The following is an 18,861-nucleotide window of genomic DNA, read 5'->3' on the forward strand; positions in this document are numbered from 1 at the left end:
AAAATTATAACTTTTATTTTTTATATTAATCACAGGTTATTTATTTTGTATCCCAGCCATAGCCCCCTTCCTCATTCCCTCCCAATCCCACCCTCTTTCCCTCATCTCCTCTCTGCCCCTTTCCAAGTCCACTGATAGGGGAAGTCTTCCTCCCCTTCCATCTGACCCTAGCTTATCAGGTATCTTCAGGACTGACTGCAATGTCCTCCTCTGTGGCCTAGCAAGGCTGCTGGCTGCTGGCTGCTCCTCCCTTGGGGGGGGGGGAGGCTAAAAATCACAATTTTTAAAAATCAAGACATTTAGGTAAAGATGAAATAACGTAGAAAGAAGGCTCACAACATTTAGAGGTATGGACTCAACAGTAAGTCCCGTGAGGCTCGGAACTTCGTCTGGCTTAGGCACCACAGAACCCCAATGCCAGGAGACTGCTTTGTGTGTCACAAGAGCCCAGTAAATGTTCACTGGAGGAGTGTAACGCATGCCACCCACCAGCATCCCTTCTTTCCCGTCAGCGCTCAGTATGTATTTATTATGACGGTGAGCAGCTGCTACACAAGAGAAGCAAGCTGCCAGAAGTCAAATAAAGCAACAAAATCAACATCTAGGTTCTTTGGTTTGGATGTATTTGCCCTGGTAGCAGTTGCTAGAGAGCCTGTGGGTCATGACCCCCATACGGGTCCCATATCAGATATTTACATTATGATTCACAACAGTATCAAAATTACAGTTATGAAGTAGCAATGAAAATAATTTTATCGTGGGGGGGGTCACCACAGCATGTGGAACTGTATTAGAGGGTCGGAGGGTCAGGAAGGTCGAGAACCGCTGCTCTAGAGTTACTGCTGTAGTAACTCTTTGGGTTGAGGTACATTATGGACCAGAAGCTATTGGAAATACTTTTCGTGTATTTTCTCCTTGAGCCTTTCCTAAAATCCTCCGATGTGGGCACACATGAGGAAACCCAGGCAGAGACTTATAGTCTGCATGCTTGCACCTGGCTGCCAGGCCTTCATTATAGGCTTCTTACTCCGCAAGAACCACCCTCACAGGTCCCACACCCCCAGGGAGGCCCAGTCTCTCACCTGGGCGGCGCAGATGCTGTACTGTGTAAACATGGCCTCGTACAAGGCCATCAGGCCACTCTGTCCGGCAGCTGCGCAGGCTCGGGCCTCTAGGACTGGGATTGCCTGCAATACACCAATCAGACACAGTGTGGCTGGAAAGGAGGGAAGACCCGAAGACTCCACTGACAGGGCCGGGAAGCAGTGCTCACCATCTCCTTCAGCTGGTTCTGCCCCGAGTGCAGGGCTTGCCGCACACTCTGAGACAGGAGGATCTCATGGCGCAGGCGCTGCTTGCCGAAGGCTACCGCTCCACTGGTCACCAACATCATCTCTCGGCCCTGATTCTGCAGCACTGAGACCTAGCATGGAAGAGCAAAATGCACAAGTCACGGTCCTCACAGGAGACCAAAGCAGGGCAGACATGAGTGGATTCCAAACCTAGAGGATGGTGCTCAGCCGGCTCTGGAAAAACTGCTTGGACTGTCCGGTAGAAACATAGAAAGATTCTTACAACACCTCAAATGCCTACTAGGTGGCAGGCAGAAATAAGGTGTTTTAGAAGGTGATTTAGTGTGTAGTCAGGTTTGGAATCGTAGGGCTGGGGGACATTTCCCATCCACAGTGCAGAGAGCAGCTTGGGGATACACAGGATTCCAATGGGTCACCCTCAGCAGGGCAGATGCTGACCCTATTCCAGTCTGCCCAGGACTAGCTGTGGCCACTTTTGTTACCTTAGACAGATCCACATGGAAAAAACCCAAAGCAACAGAGTCAGTGTTCCTAACTGTCTCCCCCTGATGACTGCGCCCTGTGACCTTCGGGAGTGCACACTGGCTGCTAAGAACTGTAATCTAAAACTGTCAATTCTGTAGACCAGGCTGGACCCTAACGCAGAGATCCACCTACCTCTGCCTCCCAAATGCTGGGAGCAAAGGTGTGAGCCCCCACTGCCCAGCTTAAAACAGTCAATTCTTATCTTAGAAATGTTTAGCATTGGACTGGACAGACTGTTCAGCGGTTAAGGGCACACACTGCTCTTGCAGAAGAGCTGAGTTCAGTTCTCAGCACCTGTGGTGGGAGTCTCACAACCGCCTGCCACGCTGACTCCGGGGTGACCCAATGCCTCTGGCCTCCACGGGCACCTGCACGCATGTGGACACACATGAGCACACACAGAATTAAATAAAGTCACTTGCTTTTTTAAAGGATGCACTGGTAATTTGAAAACTTAAAAAAACTTTAATCAAACTGTTGAGAATGACTTTATAAATAACACCCGGTCTCATTAAGTCCTCCAACAGGCAGCTATCATCTCTAGTGACACCTTCACACGTCCACCATGGTTTAACGTCAGTCCCAGACCACCTGCTTTACATACCCATCTCAGCAGCAATCATTAAAAACCAGGGAATTATGCATTGTATGCCCTTGCAAAATCATTATCACCCAAAATGGCTTCCTCTGTATCAAATAGCCAGTATTCACCTGTCCACCCAGTTTGTCTTTTAGCTTGCTCAGACTGCAATACATCATAAGCAGTTAATAGATCTTTAGTGTCTTTTAATCCATACATGTTCCTCTCTACCATTTTGTCTTTCATGTTTCTGCTCAATGGAGCTTCTTTCCTTTCTTGGTGTCCTAGCCCTCATTTTTCTGGCTGTGTCCACGTACGGTACAGAGGCTTTTGTTGGGGGCTATGTGTCAAGAATCTTCTTCAGGTTGTAAGCACAAACCCGTTTTTGTTGTTTTTCTGTTTTGTTTTTTTCCTTTCAATTAAGTTGGCAACAACTGTTGATCATCACTGAGGTTCACTTTTCCATTAGAGTTTGCAATATGCCAATATTCTAGCTCAGATCAAACCCTGGTGGTCAAACCCAGGGTCACAGAGGTACATCTCCAACTCCATCAATGAGTGTCTGGTGTTATCATCAACTCCCGGATTTAAAATATTTTACTGCACTGGAGCAGTTGCTTTACTCGTACTCAAGCTTTTCTATCCACGACCATCGGGTGGCACTTGATGCTGCCCTCTGAACCTACCTAAAAGGACTGGATGTCTCGGCTGAGACTGTGAACAGGGCAGGGCCCTGGCCTGACTGCTGGGGCTCTCTAATAGGTCCACAGAGGCAGAGGGTGAGCGGGTGACCAGATGAGCTGGTTTGCCATTTCATCACACTGCTCTTCAGGGAACAGAGCCCCACCTGCTGCAGTGACCCACTGTGCTTCTCAGCCCCCCCCCCCCCGAGGGTGATCGCCGCTCTCAAGCTTGCCTCTGTCAAGCTTGCCTCCTCCCAGGACCACCTGCTCTCACACACATGATTCTTAACAAGTTGCTACAGTGACTGTTTTAGTGTAGCAGAATCTTCTGCCTTGGCAATTACCTGTTCAACAATAGACGCCAGGCGCCCAAGTGCCAGGCCACACTCATCTCCTCTGGTCACCACGGCACTGCCGAGTTTCACTACGATTCTCTTGGCATGCTTCAGCTCACTTCGGTGGGCAAAGGGCTTGCCATGGGCACGACTGAGTGGTACTGTGATGAAGGGGATGTTGCTCCAAGAACGAACATGTCTGACAGCTGAAGGCTGGATACCATCTGTACATCCCAAGGTCACAGGCAAAAAAAAAAAAAAAAAAAAAAAAAAGCAAAATACAAAACAAACAAAAAAAAACCAGAGAGACACAATATAACTTTTCAATGAAAAGATTCAGGCACATCAACTAGCTTGGATACCCAAAATAGGTGAGCAATGCACTGTATCTCTAGCTCTTAAATACCATTCCTTTCTTGTTTTGCCTTTGACTCAGGCTGGCCTCAGAGTCACAATCTTCCTGCCTCAGCCCCCACAATGCTAGGATTACATGCTGGCCTCCATACCCAGCACACACAAATCTTAGGAAGACCATCTTATACAACTGTATTGAAGAGCCATTTCCTTCTTCGTTATAGAACTACTCTTTCAGGTGAGACTATTTCAGGTGACGGAAATGCAAAGAAGGTAGGCTGGCGTTTTTACAAGGGGCTTGCTGTCCAGCACCTGGCCTAGAGATGGCCACTGAGGCAACATCTGGGATAGGAGAGCCGTAGCATGCTTACTACTGTCTCATCCTCCTGAGGACATCCCGGGGACTACATGGGTGTGTTTGTGGTTGGGGCTGCCTGCCTTCTCCAGGCTAATCAATACACCTGCCCTACCCCAGTCTTCAGGGTATTATTCCGAGTTACATGAGTACCTATGTCTAGAATAAAAGTTGTATAGCTGATGATTTTGCTTGTGTGGCCTGACAAGAGAGAAGGGTGGTGGAATGACAGACTTACACTCTTGGGGGTCAGACCTGGATCATCAGTGGCTTTTACAGTGTCACGTGTCCCTTTGTCAGCTGTCAGGACCAGGCCTGCTGGCTATCTGTCTCTCCTATCTATTGCAGGGCATTTCTTGTCTTGGGAATATGGGTGTGGCAGCCTGATAGGGTACCTCGGGGGCACAAACAGAAACTGGCGCGTCAGTCCCTGTGGTGAAATGGCAGAAACCAATCAGAACCCAGCAGCTGGGCTAGCATGAAGGAGGCTTGTGATCCACACCGTCTCTATCAACAGAGGAGGATGGTCTGGCTTAGGGCCAGGTAGTCAAGGGTCGTTCTGCTTGCAGGCAACTGGGTCACAGCAGATTGGGGCTGACAGGGTTCAAGAGGAGGTCATAAATATCAGCAAGGTTCCAAGCAGATAAGAACTCAGTGAGTTCAATGGGCCATTCAAAGAAAGTTTCAAGGGATTCAGGCAGGGCTTGGGAGTTTCCTGTTGAACAAAACCATTTTATCTTCCTCGCTTTGAATGACCCTACCATTCCTTTTCTGAGTTAGGGTCTCACGTAGCCCAGGCTAGCTTCAAATGTGCCAGGTCACCAGAGCTGGCTTTGAATTACTGATCTTCCCGCTTCTGCATTTTGAGTGCTGAGAATATAAGAATATACGACATTACCTGGCTTCTAGGGGTATTTTTAAAAATATTCTATAGTTTCTTTTACCTTTGAGGACTGTTACAATTGGACCTTAAATCCCCTCAATGGTCAGGTGGTGCAAACCTTGGTCACCAGCACAGAGAGTTGTTATTAGAGGTGACGCAATCTTTAGGGGTAGGGTCTAAAGAAGAAGGTAAGGTTTCTGGTGGGGTGGCCTTGAAGGGCCTGTTATGACCCTTGTCCCTCTTCTGCCATCCAGCTGCCACGAGGTAAGCAGTCTTCTCAGTCATGCACCTCTGACTGAGGTACTGCCTTCCCACAGGCCAAAGGGAAACAAATCCTAACCCTGCCCTTGCACGGCAGGGCCCACAGGCCACAGTGCCCATGCGCTGCAGTGCCTACACAACGGAGCCTCTGAAACCAAGACCTCAGGTAATCCTTTCCTTATTTCTAGTTGATTTTTCTCCAGTACTTTGTCAACGGTGACAAAAGCAGACTGGCGCACGGATTGCAAAGGCCTTGATTACTTAGGGAAACCCAAAGCTTCGGGGTAGTCCTACCTCAGCTTCTAAGAAATCTTTACCTTCTAGGCGTCAAAGAGAATCTGTTTCTCCAGAGGACATTCACAGGGTAGCGAGCGACAAGTATGTATGTGCACGCATGTGATCAGTGGGCTGTGGATTAGACACCAAAGAATGCAAAGCCCTTTATGGCTTCTCCTCAGAGAAGTTTAGTGACCAATGAGGCTGCCACAGACGATTCGAGAAGGGATCTTGATAGTGTCTCTCTCTCCCCAACCTTTAGCTTCCTTCCGTTTTTTCCTGAATACCTTGTGAGGTGGTTTAAATGGGAAATGTCCCTTATAGGCTATCATATTTGAAGAGTTGGCCTCCACGTGGTTTGGGGCAGGTTTTGAAACCTTTAGGTGGTGCAGCTCTGCTGGAGGAAGTACGTCACTGGAGGTAGACTTTGACGGCTTAGACCCTCCACCCACTTCCTGTCCTCCCTCTCTGCTTCCTATTCATAAGATGTAATCATCCAGCTTCCTGCTGCTGCCAGCGAGCTGTGCTTCCCCTGCCATAAAGGACTCTGGGAACGTAAGCCAAAATAAACCCTATTTCCTAGAAGTTGCTTTTGGTCCTGTTATCTCACCACAGCAGCAGCAAAGGAATAGACCCCATCATCTAGCTTTCTTATTTCTTGTCTGCTCTTTGGCTTTCCATGCCCAGATGACCCAGGACTCTGCAACCCAAAAGAAATATGGACGCAAAAATGAGAAAAGTCAGAAGTGCCTCTTTTTATAAATGTGGGAAAACAGTATCAACAATAAAAATACTGATACACATCGGCAATCTTAGTACTCGGGGGTGGGGTTAAGGAAAGAGAATCATGAGTTCAAGGCCAGCCTGGACTACACAGCAGGTCTGAGACCTGCCTGGGCTACCCAGTGAGATCCTTCCTGCCACTAAATGAATAGATATTTAGTAAGTAGTGGAACTGCACGCACCAATCACAGGCACCAGGGGACCATCCTGTGTAGATTTCCTCAGGCATTTTTTTTTCACAGCAACAGGAAGTAGACTAACAACCATCATGATCACGGTTTTACAGGCTTTTTATGAAATAAGACTGATGAGTTATACTTTCGCTATTATCCCTGTTTTATAAATAAGGAAGCTTAGGCCAGGATGAAACACCAATTTACCAATATTACTGGATTGAAAAAAAAAATGATCATAGTGCTTTGCAGCTTCTTCTCCCATCAACAGGTGAATAGCCTGCCTGAGGGTGGGAGGACACCTGCAAAACAGATGAACCAGCACCCCAGCAGGGAGCCCTGACCACAGCAATCCAAGTCGGCCTGCAAGCCAGCAGACAGTAACACAGGCCCAAATCCCAACCCAAGAACAGTGGCCCTGATGGAGAGGTGTTGTGTTTGTTACTAAGCTAAGTCATTTGTGAGCAACAGAGCCAGTTTTCAACTGAGAGAGCTGGCTCCAGATCTCAAGTTTCTCACACTTACAATCTTCTGTATAAGAAAGGGAACAGAGACTCTCTGGTGATGATAAGAAACCATCTTCCAAAGAAGCTGACAGGATCTAGATTTGGTGTAAATTGAGGAGGTAGCTAACACAAGGTATCAATCATTCAACAAATGATGCCAGAATATCTAGTATCGATGGGTGGTGGTGGCACAGGCCTTTAATTCCAGCACTTGGGTGGCAGAGGCAGGCAGATCTCCAGGTTCGAGGCCAGCCTGGTCTACAAAGAAAGTTCCAGGACAGCCAGGGCTACACAGAGAAACCCTGCCACAAAACAAAAACAAACAAACAAACAACACCAAAAACAAAAATAAAACCCCACAAAAGAAAAAAACAAAAACAAACAAAAGAATACCCATATGCTAAAAAGAGGAATTTTGACCTAACTCTCAGACCTGTGTAAAAATGAACTCAAACTAGTTCTTGAACTAAAACGTAAAACTACAAAACTTAGGGAAAAATTAAACACACAGGAGAAAATTTTTAGGATCTATGGCAATATATACTGAGTTTGAACTTGGCTCTAACGTAAAATTCATAAAAACCAGTATGTTTGATTGCATCAAAATAAAAAGCATTCCTCTGTGAAAGACCTATTAAAAGAATGAAATGACAAATCAAAAAACTGGGAGGAAATGTTTGCAAACCATATATCTCACCAAAGATGAAAACCTAGAAGACAGAAGAATTCTCCAAGTTCAACAGTAGAAAATGAAATGTTCCAATTAAAAACGAACAAATTATAAAAGCAAAGGCTAGGAAAGGAATATGGCTCAGTGAGGAAGAGCACTCACTTGTATGAAAATCTGAGGATCTGAGTCTGAATCCCCAGAACTCATATAAAAATCTAGACAAGGCTACGTGCTCATGCTTACAATCCCAGCTTTGCACACCTCCAAGACTTTGCTGGCCAGCTAGCCTATCCTGAAGGGTGAGCTTTTGGTTTAGCAAGAGGCCTGTCTCTTGGAATTAAGGCAGAAAGTGACAGAAGAGTATATTTGGTGTCCTCCCCTGTCCTCTGCATTTGTGTGCATGCACACATGCAACACACACACACACACACACACACACACACACACACACACACTACAAACATTTCACTAAAAAGAGTATTAAGCAAAGAAGCCACAAAAAGCTATTTAGCATCATTAGTCACTGGTGACAATCAAGATAAAGCTACCATGTGATATCATTACATTACACCATGTATCAAAATGGTTAAAGTAAAAGAGTGATAGTATATCAGGGAAATGGACGAGTCATGTGCTGCCAGGGAAAGGATAAAGTGCTTTAGTTACTCTACAGAAGCAGCTGGGCAAGTCCTACTAAACTACACATGTAGGGCTGGAGAGATGGCTCGGCGGTTAAGAGCATTTACTTTCTTTCAGTGGACCCAGGTTCAGTTCCCAACCTCCACACCAAATGCTCACAACAGCCTGCCTGTAACTCCAGTTCCTACATGCATGTAGTTCAAAACTCATGAGGGAACACATACTTACAGATAGATAAAAGTAAATAAATAAACCTTTTTTAAAAAACCAACCAACCAACCAACCAAACAAACAAACAAACAAAAAACCCTAACTAAACATGTTCCCAATAAAAACTATCATGTGGTCCAACAACTGTGCTTTTGGAAATTTATCCCAGAGAAATGAAGAACTATGGTCAGATAAAACTGCTACACGGGGCTGGGTGTGATGGGGCATGCCTTTTATCCCAGCACACGAAAGGCAGAGGCAGGTGGATTTCTCTAAGTTCCAGTCCAACCTGGTTTACAAAGAGTCCAGGATAGCCGAGGCTAAACAGAGAAACCCTGTTTCAAAAAACAAACAAAAACACAAAAACAAAAAAAACCCCTCCTATATATGAATGTTCAAATTCAAAGTGTCTTTATTTATACCCTCTGTGCATACTCAAGAGGTCCAAGCCAAGACGTGGTTATTCAAGCTATGGAACATCTGTACCATTTTATGATGGCGCACTCTCACCATTAACTACAACTCAGATTTGGCTCTGGGAAAACCAGGCTAAATTAATGAAAACAAGAGCAAAAACAAAAACCAAAAACAGAGCAAAGCATCCCAGAAAATCCAATTCACACACTACATGATTCCATTTACACAGCATTTTTCAAATGGAAAAAAAAAAATTAAACATAGAAGAGATTAGTGGTGGCCAAAGGTTAGGGATACGTGAGAAAAGATAGTGATGAAAAATAAGCACGAACACAAGCAAGGGCTGGCAAGGGCTGGCAGCATATCCTCACTGTATTCATGCTAGTCCCCTTCTGGAAACATTGTTTGAAATTGGGTAAAAGATAGACGGGATCTCTGTGTATTACAAGAGTGATGACCTCAAAATTAAACACTTAATCACAGCAATAACAACAACAAAAAGAGTCAAACTTAATTTGTACTTATTTTGGGAGGAAGGAATGACCACATAAAAACCCACATTACTGACAAAAACAAAATTTGGAGCATCCCTCCAGCAGGTAGCCTCCTATATACTTGTCAAACTGCATAGCCCCCCCTCCCCCCCTTAAAGCCTGGCCTGCGCTACACTGCGACCACCACACTTCCACATGCTCATCAACGGTACATACGAGATCTGGGCACAGCTGCGGACTGGACCCAAGGCAGAAGACGTTGGTTGAAGGGCTGGAACCCAGAGCGGTGCATGTGTCTCAGCATGTTGGGATGTGGTCACAAATCCAAACACCTGTGGGAAGAAATTTTTTAAAGGCGAGGTCATGAGAAATGCCAGACAACTCATTACATGCTCCTCTGTGTCTTCTCTGAAAGTAAACCTGTGAGCCTCTTGGTTTAAAGTTTGCTACATTAGAGAAATTACCTCCTCAGTGTTACAGGAACAGAAAAGACAAAGATCAAAGGACTTCCTTCATCCTTCTCTCTCTCTCTCTCTCTAAGATCTGCTTTACTTTTTATACACCAAACAGTAATTAGATGCAATGAATATTTTGAATGATACAATACCTTTAAGATACAATGCTTATATATCGGTATTAAATATTACCTGTCCTGCTAAGGCCTCTCTAACAGACTAACAAGTCCAACCTCTAGAGCAGCCTGCTACCATCTCCCACCTGAATGAAGAGGCTCACATAACTGAAATGTCAGCTTGATTCTTGCCAGCACAAGAGAGGAAAAGCCAGGGGCTGCCGCCAAGTCTTCAGTCCAGCTGCCACAGGAATCTTAAGGTGTCTGCATCTCTGGAGGGCAGGGAGATAATCCTTACTAATGGCTAGCATTTTACTCTACTGTTGTATGTATTACCGAGAATATGGTAGTTAGGGAAGCTTTCTCATCCTGGGTCTCACCTAAGGTTTTAGACAAAGAATATTACAGACATATAAACATGTACATACAAAAACACAGCAGGGGACTCCTTCCTGAAAGCACACAGACAAGACATTCATTATTGAGCTCTCATGCTATAAGATGAGGAATATAACTGCATTTCCTTTGGTGGTGGCCTCCCTTTAACTTGCACTCCACAGACTGGTAGATGGATTCCAAATCCTTTGTGTATGTGTGTTATGTGTGCGGTGATGGTCAGGGCTACCTGCAAATGTGGAGGTCAGAGGTCAATCAGATGTCTTGCTCTATCTCTGTCCATGGTATCTTCTGAGACCAAGTCTCTCACTGAACCCGGAGCTCACTGGCGAGGTTGGACGGATTGGCTAGTGAGCTTGTACCTGCTTGTCCCCTTCCCCCCAGCTCTGGGGTTACAGAGGCACACCACCACACCTAGATTTTACATGGGTGCTGGAGATCTGAACTCGGGTCTTCACGCTTACGAAGCAAGTGCTTTACCCATCGAACCGCTTCCCAAACCTCTTCTTCTGTGTGCCTCAAAATAAATCAGCATTTAGCTTCACAACGAAGAAAAGCAAGAAGAGGGCTATACCATCCTACGAATACCTGCTCAAAACTACAGAAGAGGAGAGAGAACGGACGGGATAGAACAGCCCTGCAAGAAAACATGTGGCAGCAGGGAGATCACCCAACATGCTGAGTGACGGCTCTGCTGACTTCCGTTCTGCACAGCACTGAAGCATGTTGTGGGCCAATGGTCTATGTTCAACGTTTAAATAAAAATCCCTTCAATAAAGGCCACTCCACAATTATTTACACACATCCTGCAAAGTACCTATAAAGAGCCAATAGCGACGTAATTCTAGTTGTGCCCCCTTTGCACAGTTGTTCCCAGCAACTCGAGCCTTCAAGTTGGACACATCCTCCAGATGAGCGAGTTCACGTATTTGTTGCTCTCCTCAAATGGGCTACCAGCTTCCCTTTGACATGGTACAGGATGGAGAACACAAGTTTGGATTGGCTAGATTTAGGTGTTAGCTCGGCTCTTGACGGGGTATGCTCACCTTTTGGAGGTTTACTTAAACTTTGTAAGCCTCAATTTCCTCATCTTTAAACAAGGGGTAATAGGTTAATACAGCATGAGATCACCGTGAGAGACAATGCATGGAAAGCGCCCGGGGACACAGATGAGGCTGCTATCTATCCCCCACCCCTCGCTGTCTTTTAAAAGACACTGACAAGCCTTAATCTTTCCACTTCTTACTTCCTTTACCGACACAAAAAGGTCAAAGAGCCACTGAAGGACAGCTGAACATGGTGGCATACACCTGCAATCCCAGCCCTTGGGGGAGGTAGAGGCAGAAGGATCAGAAACCCAAAATAATTCTCAGCACACAGCCAGTTCTAGGCCAGCCTGAGCTACATAAGACCCTTCTGACCCGATCAGATGCATATTTCTAGACTGTTTACCCCTCTCTTGTCTAAGTACAGAAAGCTCTGACTGTTGGAGACCCGTTAAGTTTCTCAGTCTTCCCTTGTACCGCTTGAATCTGTCCCCAGGCGGTAGCAAAGGACTATTTCAACCTGGCAGTTTATGGTGACAGCAAAACCAGACAAGTGACACAAAAACCCAAAGGGTATGTGTGTGTCGGGAGAGAAGTTCTTATATTTTAACTCAGAACCCCTCTCAAGTGCCGACACACATCTACACTGAAAGCTCTTATCTCACTTCGAGAGGTGAACTTCAGTCTCAACAAACCACCCAGAAAACACATGCTGAGTTCATGGTTCACTACTTAACAAAAAGACAAAAGCCCAAAGATAAATGTCCGTGCTTTAGAGGGTGGGGGGATAATGCTGGGGCGAGGCGTGCACCCCTGACTGTGCCAGGAGAGAATTATTAGACGCTCCCGCTCTGGGGGTAACCTTGGCTGCTGGGAGGATCCCCTATGCACAGGCTCCATATGCCAGGGTGCTGCAGCCACAGAGAAATGCAGACACAGGCCCCGGGGGTGCGCCGGGGACTCATTACACACCAGGTGCTTCACTACTGGCAGCGCAGGGACCCTGGAAGCCGGTTCCAGACTTGGGTGGGAAGAGGCTGCAGGGTCTTCTGGCCTCCACCAGGTCGCATACCCAAAAGATCGCCAGGGACCTCCCCTGAGAGGGAGCCCAGGGAGCTCCGCTCAGGGAGCTGTGCACAGGCATCTCAGGGTACCTGGGCACCCCGCGCCACAGCCACCCGCGGCCGGCTCCCACGTCCCCACCCCCCTGGGCTAGCGGCAGCGCCCCGATTCTTCCCCCCGCTCCCCGCGCGCACCCTCGCCCGGTGCCGCCCGCTCGCCTACCTGCCTGGCCGCAGACCCCAGCCCCGGCCCACTCTCCGCTCCGGCCGCCCTCTTCTCCGCCTTTTCTTCCGTCTACGTCCCCGATCTCCGGCGTTGCGTCAGCCGCGTTAGAATGGACTCCCGCAGCGCCGCTGACGTTGGGCGACGGGTCCGACCCGAGCTACGCCGCGGCAACGGCGCAGGCGCCTCTGAGAATCGCGCCCTCGCTCCACGTGGCGGCCCCCCTCCCGCACCAAGCTCCGCGCCCGTGGAGTATAGGGGCGGGGCTCCGGGCACCCAGACAGCAGCCGCCGCTTCCCAGAGAGGTAGAGAAGAGGGCTGGCTCCCACCTGCTGATGGATTTCATAAGGCGTGTTTGACGCTTAATCTTGTGTATGTCAAGCTCACCGAAGAGCTAGATTGGATCAACTAAGAACCTCCACCCCACTCCCGAAAAAAAAAAAAAACCCGGCTGTAGAAAAAAAAATTGTTTTCATGATAAAACGAGTTGGTACCTAGTTATCTGAAAAGAACAGCCCAAGCATTTTCAGCAAAGGAGGTGGTGCTAATACTGCATTTAAAAACTGTGTTTACTCTCTGATCATCGATCATTCAAAAAAGCTGAATACATGAAGAGCATGGACTGTCTGTCTCCTTCCTGGCTGGCTATGTTCTCCTCCCATGGCGCTGCTGTACAGAGGCTATTGTCTAGGGGAGGTCAGCTGTGGTTGCAAGTCGGTGCTTTGAGCTTTTGTAGTCTTGATGCTGCTGCTGAGTCTATATAGTCATTTATTTTCTCATTCAGTAAAGGGGCCTTACAGCTGCTTCTCAGTCCATGATGCAGGGGTGTCGGGAAGAAAGGCCTATGAGGTTTCCGGTCAGGAGAGATCCAGGTTCATGGACGGCAGGGTTTGCAGAAGCGGTTTCCCCTTCCGTTCTTCATCCATATTGGGGCACCCGGGTTGTCCTGCAGTCTGCCTTGTGAGCACAAACTATGAAGTCAAGATCAAGTCAGGGCCTTGATCTTGAACCGTGAGGAAAAAAAACACAAAAACAAAACAAAACCCTACTACCCAGACTTAGGAATTCAGGTCCAGCTCCACAAAATGGACCCAGCTCATTTACATGTGAGGCATTCCTAAGTGGGGAGTGAGGCATTGGTTGGTTCAGTCTCTGTAGGAGAGAGATATGTGCAACTTGTTTCAAAACAGTGTGATAAACGTGAAAGGGTGACTTCAGAGATGGGGGTGGCTTTCAAGAGAGCCGTCTTTTGTACTGTGTTGTGAAGGACAAGTTTACTGAAAAGATGGGGGATGGAACATTCAAGGCCCCTTTGAAAATAGGGATGTTACAACAGGGACCCAGAACTTAGTAGGCCTGAGACCTTAGCATAGCTGACTCCATGCTGGAGGTGCCATTGGGACTTGTAAAACTCTGTGTGTAGTACTACCTTCCAAACTAAAACAAAGACGTAATCCACCAAAGACCATAGTTCTGGGAAAGTCTCTAAATGTACTAACCTTGCTTTTTGGCTTCTGGAGCTTCACTTCTGCCTAACTGTTCTTGTTAACTGAAGTATGTCAACCTAGGACATGGTTTTGGTGCTTAAAAGCTCATGCTGAGAAAGGCTCTGGGCGACAGCGGAATTCCAAACACCCAGTGCAGTCTCTGGTCAGCTAATAAAGACTTTCCTTTGGCTTAAACCTGTATTCCGGCAGTGTTCTCCAGTGGATACCTCACAACACATGACAGAAGATACCTGGCTGGAAGACCGCCATAGGAAGATGGGTTATGCTAAACATGTTGAACCTTATGAGCCACCAAGTCAGTAAATCCAAACTTTTTAAGCCCTGGAATGGTATGATCAGGTTTTTGTGTCAGAAATCAGTAAAGAGGTGTAGAAGCCAGGAGGTTGGTTAGCCAATCGCAAAGCTCATGTAAGAAATGATGGGCAGACAAAAGTCTCCAGCAGGGGGCGTCGGAGCAGGAAGGGAGGAGCGCTCACAGCACTCATCGCTAGGGTGAGCACCAGAAGAGGAGGTTTTCCAGAGTGTGAAATGCTGTCGTGTGTGAGAGCCAGGAGGTAGAGGAGGGGAGCATGCTTTGGGAAGAGAGTGTGAGAGACCTGCGCTTGTTAAATTTTGAACACTTTGAAGGGGTGGGGGTGGGGACTCAAGGAAAACAAAATAGCAGGAACTGGTTAGATATGGTACCTGAGTGTCTCAAAAAATTCTCCTGTACTCAGAGCACTGTGGGTGGGTGAAGCTAGATCAGGGGACCAGGGCTCTCAGTAAGTCAGAAGGCTGATTCTGGTTCTTCAGTTCACCTACACATCACCTTATGATAACTGTGTTTTCCTAAAATATAAGAGACGCTGCGTAAGTATTTGAGGAGTGACTAAGTTTTATTTCTTTAGGTGTTGGTGTACTTTTTAAAAACTCCTTTATTTGCATTTCTTTCATCTTTTCTTCTCTGCTCCACCCCAATCCCTTCCAACACTCCCAACACAAGGTAAGAGAGAGAAAGGGTTGGTGGGAGAAGTTCTGTTTACAGAAGGGGGAAAATGTGGACATAAACATGTTTTTGTTTTGATCCCAGGTGTGAGATGTGGAACTGATTCAGATGGTCCACAGTAGCAGACTATTTGCTTCTTGAGGGCTCTGAGAGGAGCTCTTTGCCAGTTGTATATAGTTTGAATCTGAGGACTCTGGAGAGGATAAATGCCAGGGCCCAGAGTGGCACTCCAAGAAAGAACAAGGCAGCTCCTGCTTCCCCCTTGCTTCTCCTAGTTGCCATTGTGAAACAAGAAGTTGGAGATCTCCTGAAAAGAGGGTTGAGGGTTGGACTGGCTCCAAAGAACCTGACGACCCTAACCAGCAGGAAGCAGCTAAGAAAGAACTACATCCCCTCTCCCACTAACTCTTTCTCTCTCCTACCTGGTGTTGGGGTATTGAAAGGGTTTGGGGTGGAGAAGGGAGAAAAAGATAAAAGAAATGCAAATAAGAGTTTGTTTTTTGTTGTTGTTGTTGTTGTTGTTTTAAAGTATGCCAACATTTAGGTTTTTAAAAAGTTCAGATTCCTCAAAAAAATTAACTAGAATTGATCCTCAGTGTTGAAAAAAGAAGATACTGGGCTGTTAACAACATCCTTGTTAAGCTGGGACATACCTGCATTTCCAGCATTCCAGGGGCAGAGGTCAGAGGACTGAGACGCTAGCCTGCCCCGACTACATACACAGTGAGTTCCAGGTCAGCTTGGGCTCTGCAGCAAGATCCTATCTAAAAGTGTTTCAAAGAGTCAAACATGAAAATCCTTAACATTCTACCGTTTTAGTTATTTTATTTTTTATTACACTTTACTTATTTTGCCACTAATACTCTGCTTTGCGAGTAGGGAGAAAGGAATGGTTAGGTGACTACCAATAAGGGAAAAACAAATCCTAGACATATAGCCTGTTTGTCTCTGTAAAAATCAAGGAAGTAATTTAGTCATGTATCTTTCCCAAATATAAAGCAAATATTCTTCTTTTGACTGGGGGGGGGGGGGGATTTAACTTCTGTCTTAGCAAATGGGAATAAGGCTGAACACAACCAGGAAACATGCACAAAGTGGGACATTTAGAATAGGGCCTCTCACAAGGTAGCTCAGGAATTCGCTGTTCTTGACTGATTGGTTGAGTGACTTGGGAGGGGTGGGGCATGTCATTGCAGTGTGGAGGTCAGAACTTGTGGAAGTTAGTTCTTTGCCTCTACCATGTGGGTTCTTAGAGTTGAACTCAGATCAGACTTGGCAGCAAGCACCTTTACATTTTGAGCCATCCTACTGGCCCAGGAATTCACTGTGTAGGCCAGACTGCCTTTGCTTCCTAAATGCTAGGATTATAGACATATGCTGTCACCACCACTATGCTTGATTTTCACAGGAATGTATTTTCAGGTGCCAGACTTAATTTGTCTTCCTTTTCTTTTTTCCTTTGGGGGGTGGAGTGGGGTAGGGCGAGGTCTGATTCTGGTGCTCAGGCTGGCCTTGAGCTCAGGCTGAGATTAGAAGTATGGACCACCACATTTAGACTTCAAAGTAGCCTCAAGCTGTGAAATTGTAAAGACCAGATACCCACCCCCATAAAGCAGTTTACTCTCGGGAGTAACTGAGCTTCTCAGGGAAATAGAGAAATTTAATTCTCCCAAGAGACCTAATATAAAATAACTGGAAAATCAGGAGCCAATACTATTCTCCACTCCTGAGTTTTATTACACATCTCTCACCCCACCTAGTGCTTCTGAAACTAAATGTGAGACTTGTGAAAATTTTGGCAATAGTACATAATTATCGGAAGGTTTCTTAGCACACATTTGAATGATCAAATGTTAATTCAAAAGTGAACAATTGAGGTGCTTCTGGCAGCACTCCCTGCATGTCACACAGTGAGACTTCAGTCACCTTAGTCCTGACACACATGTTTACTGAACACTGTAAATGCATCTTCTACACACCACCAATGAATGACGGCCCAACTCGGATTCCAGACTGGGTATTATGAATGCAGTGTTCTGACTGCACATACAAAGTTTTCTGCTCTTACGGAAAGGTAGTGATTTATTTGTGGAAAACTTAATTTTCCTCCTGCCATTCCTCAGATGTAAGCATTGAATTAACAAAATTCAAGTATAACACTTGAATTTTTGGCTTTAAATATGTGATGGAAAAATGGTCTTCCCAGCCCTAAAACAGACTGGTAGTTAGTGTCATTCCTGATGGACAGGCTTGACCTTGCTTCCAAACTCCTCGGAAAAAAATTTTTCCTGGCCTACTGTGTGATTCCAGGACTGCATGCTTGACCAGGCAGCTGAGGTAGGAGCAGGAGGCCTCTGTGTCATGTGCACAGAGGCTCTGCCCACACTGTAGCAGTGAGTTGATGGATATATTCCAAGAAGAAGTACGCATAGCCAGGAGTCGGCAATGACCAACAAGCACTGCACCAACAAGTCACACTCTGTACTTTATGGTCTCACAAGCCAGGGGGCACACCAGAAGCAAAAGGAAAAAGTTAAAAAAAAAAAACAATAAAAATAAAAAAGAGAAGAAATCTGTGATTCTTTTGCCTCTCCACATGGACACAGGTTTTCTTTTTTCTAATTGCTTATTTATTGTAAAAGAATCTTACAGCCTCCGTTTCCCTGTTCCTTTCCACAGGTGAGCCACAATCTCCAGACCCAGGGCTCAGTCAGTATTTTACCTTAGAGAACTCCAGATCACAAAAGTGACAGGCATGTGTGAATGATTCTAGACCTGAGATGTTGAACAAACAAATCCATCAACAGAGAAGGTGACATGACAGATGCCTGACCTAGGCGTGGGAACAAGCATCTGCACAAAGGAGAACAGAGGGAGAGGGAGTGATTTTGGAGAGAACTTGTAGTTGGCTCCAAGTGGATTGGGTCAGCTAGCCCACAGCTTAGGAAAATGGTCATGTTGGGCCAGTAACCTCTAAGAACAAACTTGAAGACCCTAGTGGTGGGAGTGACTGTGTCTGGGAGCAAGGCTGCTTAGCTAGATCACAACTGTGGAACAGGCTCTGTTAAGAACTGTGCTGCCAGCAACCATGCCCCTGACTGCGCTGTGCAGAAGCGCTTCTCGCTCGGTGGTAACTGCTGCAAGAACTTTGCCCCTTTCAGAGAAAAGGCTACTTGCTAAGGACTCTGGAATGGAACAAAATAATAAAGCAGTTGAAGATGGCATATAGTCAGCATTTTCTGCTCCTGAAGCAGGGTTATAACTAAGTTTTATTGAAAGACAATTTGTGAGTGGGTGGTGGTGGAGTGCACCTTTAATTCCAGCACTCAGGAGGCAGAGGCAGCAGATTTCCGTGAGTTTAAGGCCAGCCTGCTTTATAGAGTTCCAGGATAGCCAGGGCTATACAGAGAGGCCTTGTCTTGAAAAACTAAAACAACAAAACAAAACAAACAAACAAAAACCAATCTGAGTTTCAGAGCATTAATAACCTCCAACCCCCTCTCTGTCTGGCTTTCAAATCCCCATACAGTGAGTTTCCATCCATGTTTAATCCATTCAGTGTTTTTCCTATGATCAGTTTAGTCTGTAGAAATACCTGGGCCTCCCCTCAGGTT

General features: G+C 46.3%; 1 protein-coding gene across 5 annotated transcripts in view; it reads right to left on the minus strand.

The window, feature by feature from the left end:
* The window catches only part of Aldh18a1 (aldehyde dehydrogenase 18 family member A1), a 34,851-nt gene extending 21,957 nt beyond the window's left edge, over nucleotides 1–12,894 (minus strand). For 2 of the 5 annotated variants that reach the window (XM_021633059.2, XM_021633055.2), the window contains exons 1-5: nucleotides 12,755–12,894; nucleotides 9,674–9,789; nucleotides 3,446–3,660; nucleotides 1,274–1,423; nucleotides 1,083–1,187 (exon numbers count right to left, since the gene is read on the minus strand). In XM_021633059.2, coding sequence (XP_021488734.1) covers nucleotides 1,083–1,187; nucleotides 1,274–1,423; nucleotides 3,446–3,660; nucleotides 9,674–9,761 — 558 coding nt within the window. In that variant the 5' untranslated portion in view covers nucleotides 9,762–9,789; nucleotides 12,755–12,894. Of the gene's footprint in view, nucleotides 1–1,082; nucleotides 1,188–1,273; nucleotides 1,424–3,445; nucleotides 3,661–9,673; nucleotides 9,790–10,174; nucleotides 10,301–12,754 lie in introns of all 5 variants that reach the window. The other 3 variants (XM_021633057.2, XM_021633058.2, XM_021633056.2) reach the window with 3 other exon arrangements.
* Between the last annotated feature and the right edge of the window lie 5,967 nt (nucleotides 12,895–18,861).

This window comes from Meriones unguiculatus, chromosome 1, assembly GCF_030254825.1.
Source record: "Meriones unguiculatus strain TT.TT164.6M chromosome 1, Bangor_MerUng_6.1, whole genome shotgun sequence".
NCBI classification, from domain to species: Eukaryota; Metazoa; Chordata; class Mammalia; order Rodentia; family Muridae; genus Meriones; species Meriones unguiculatus.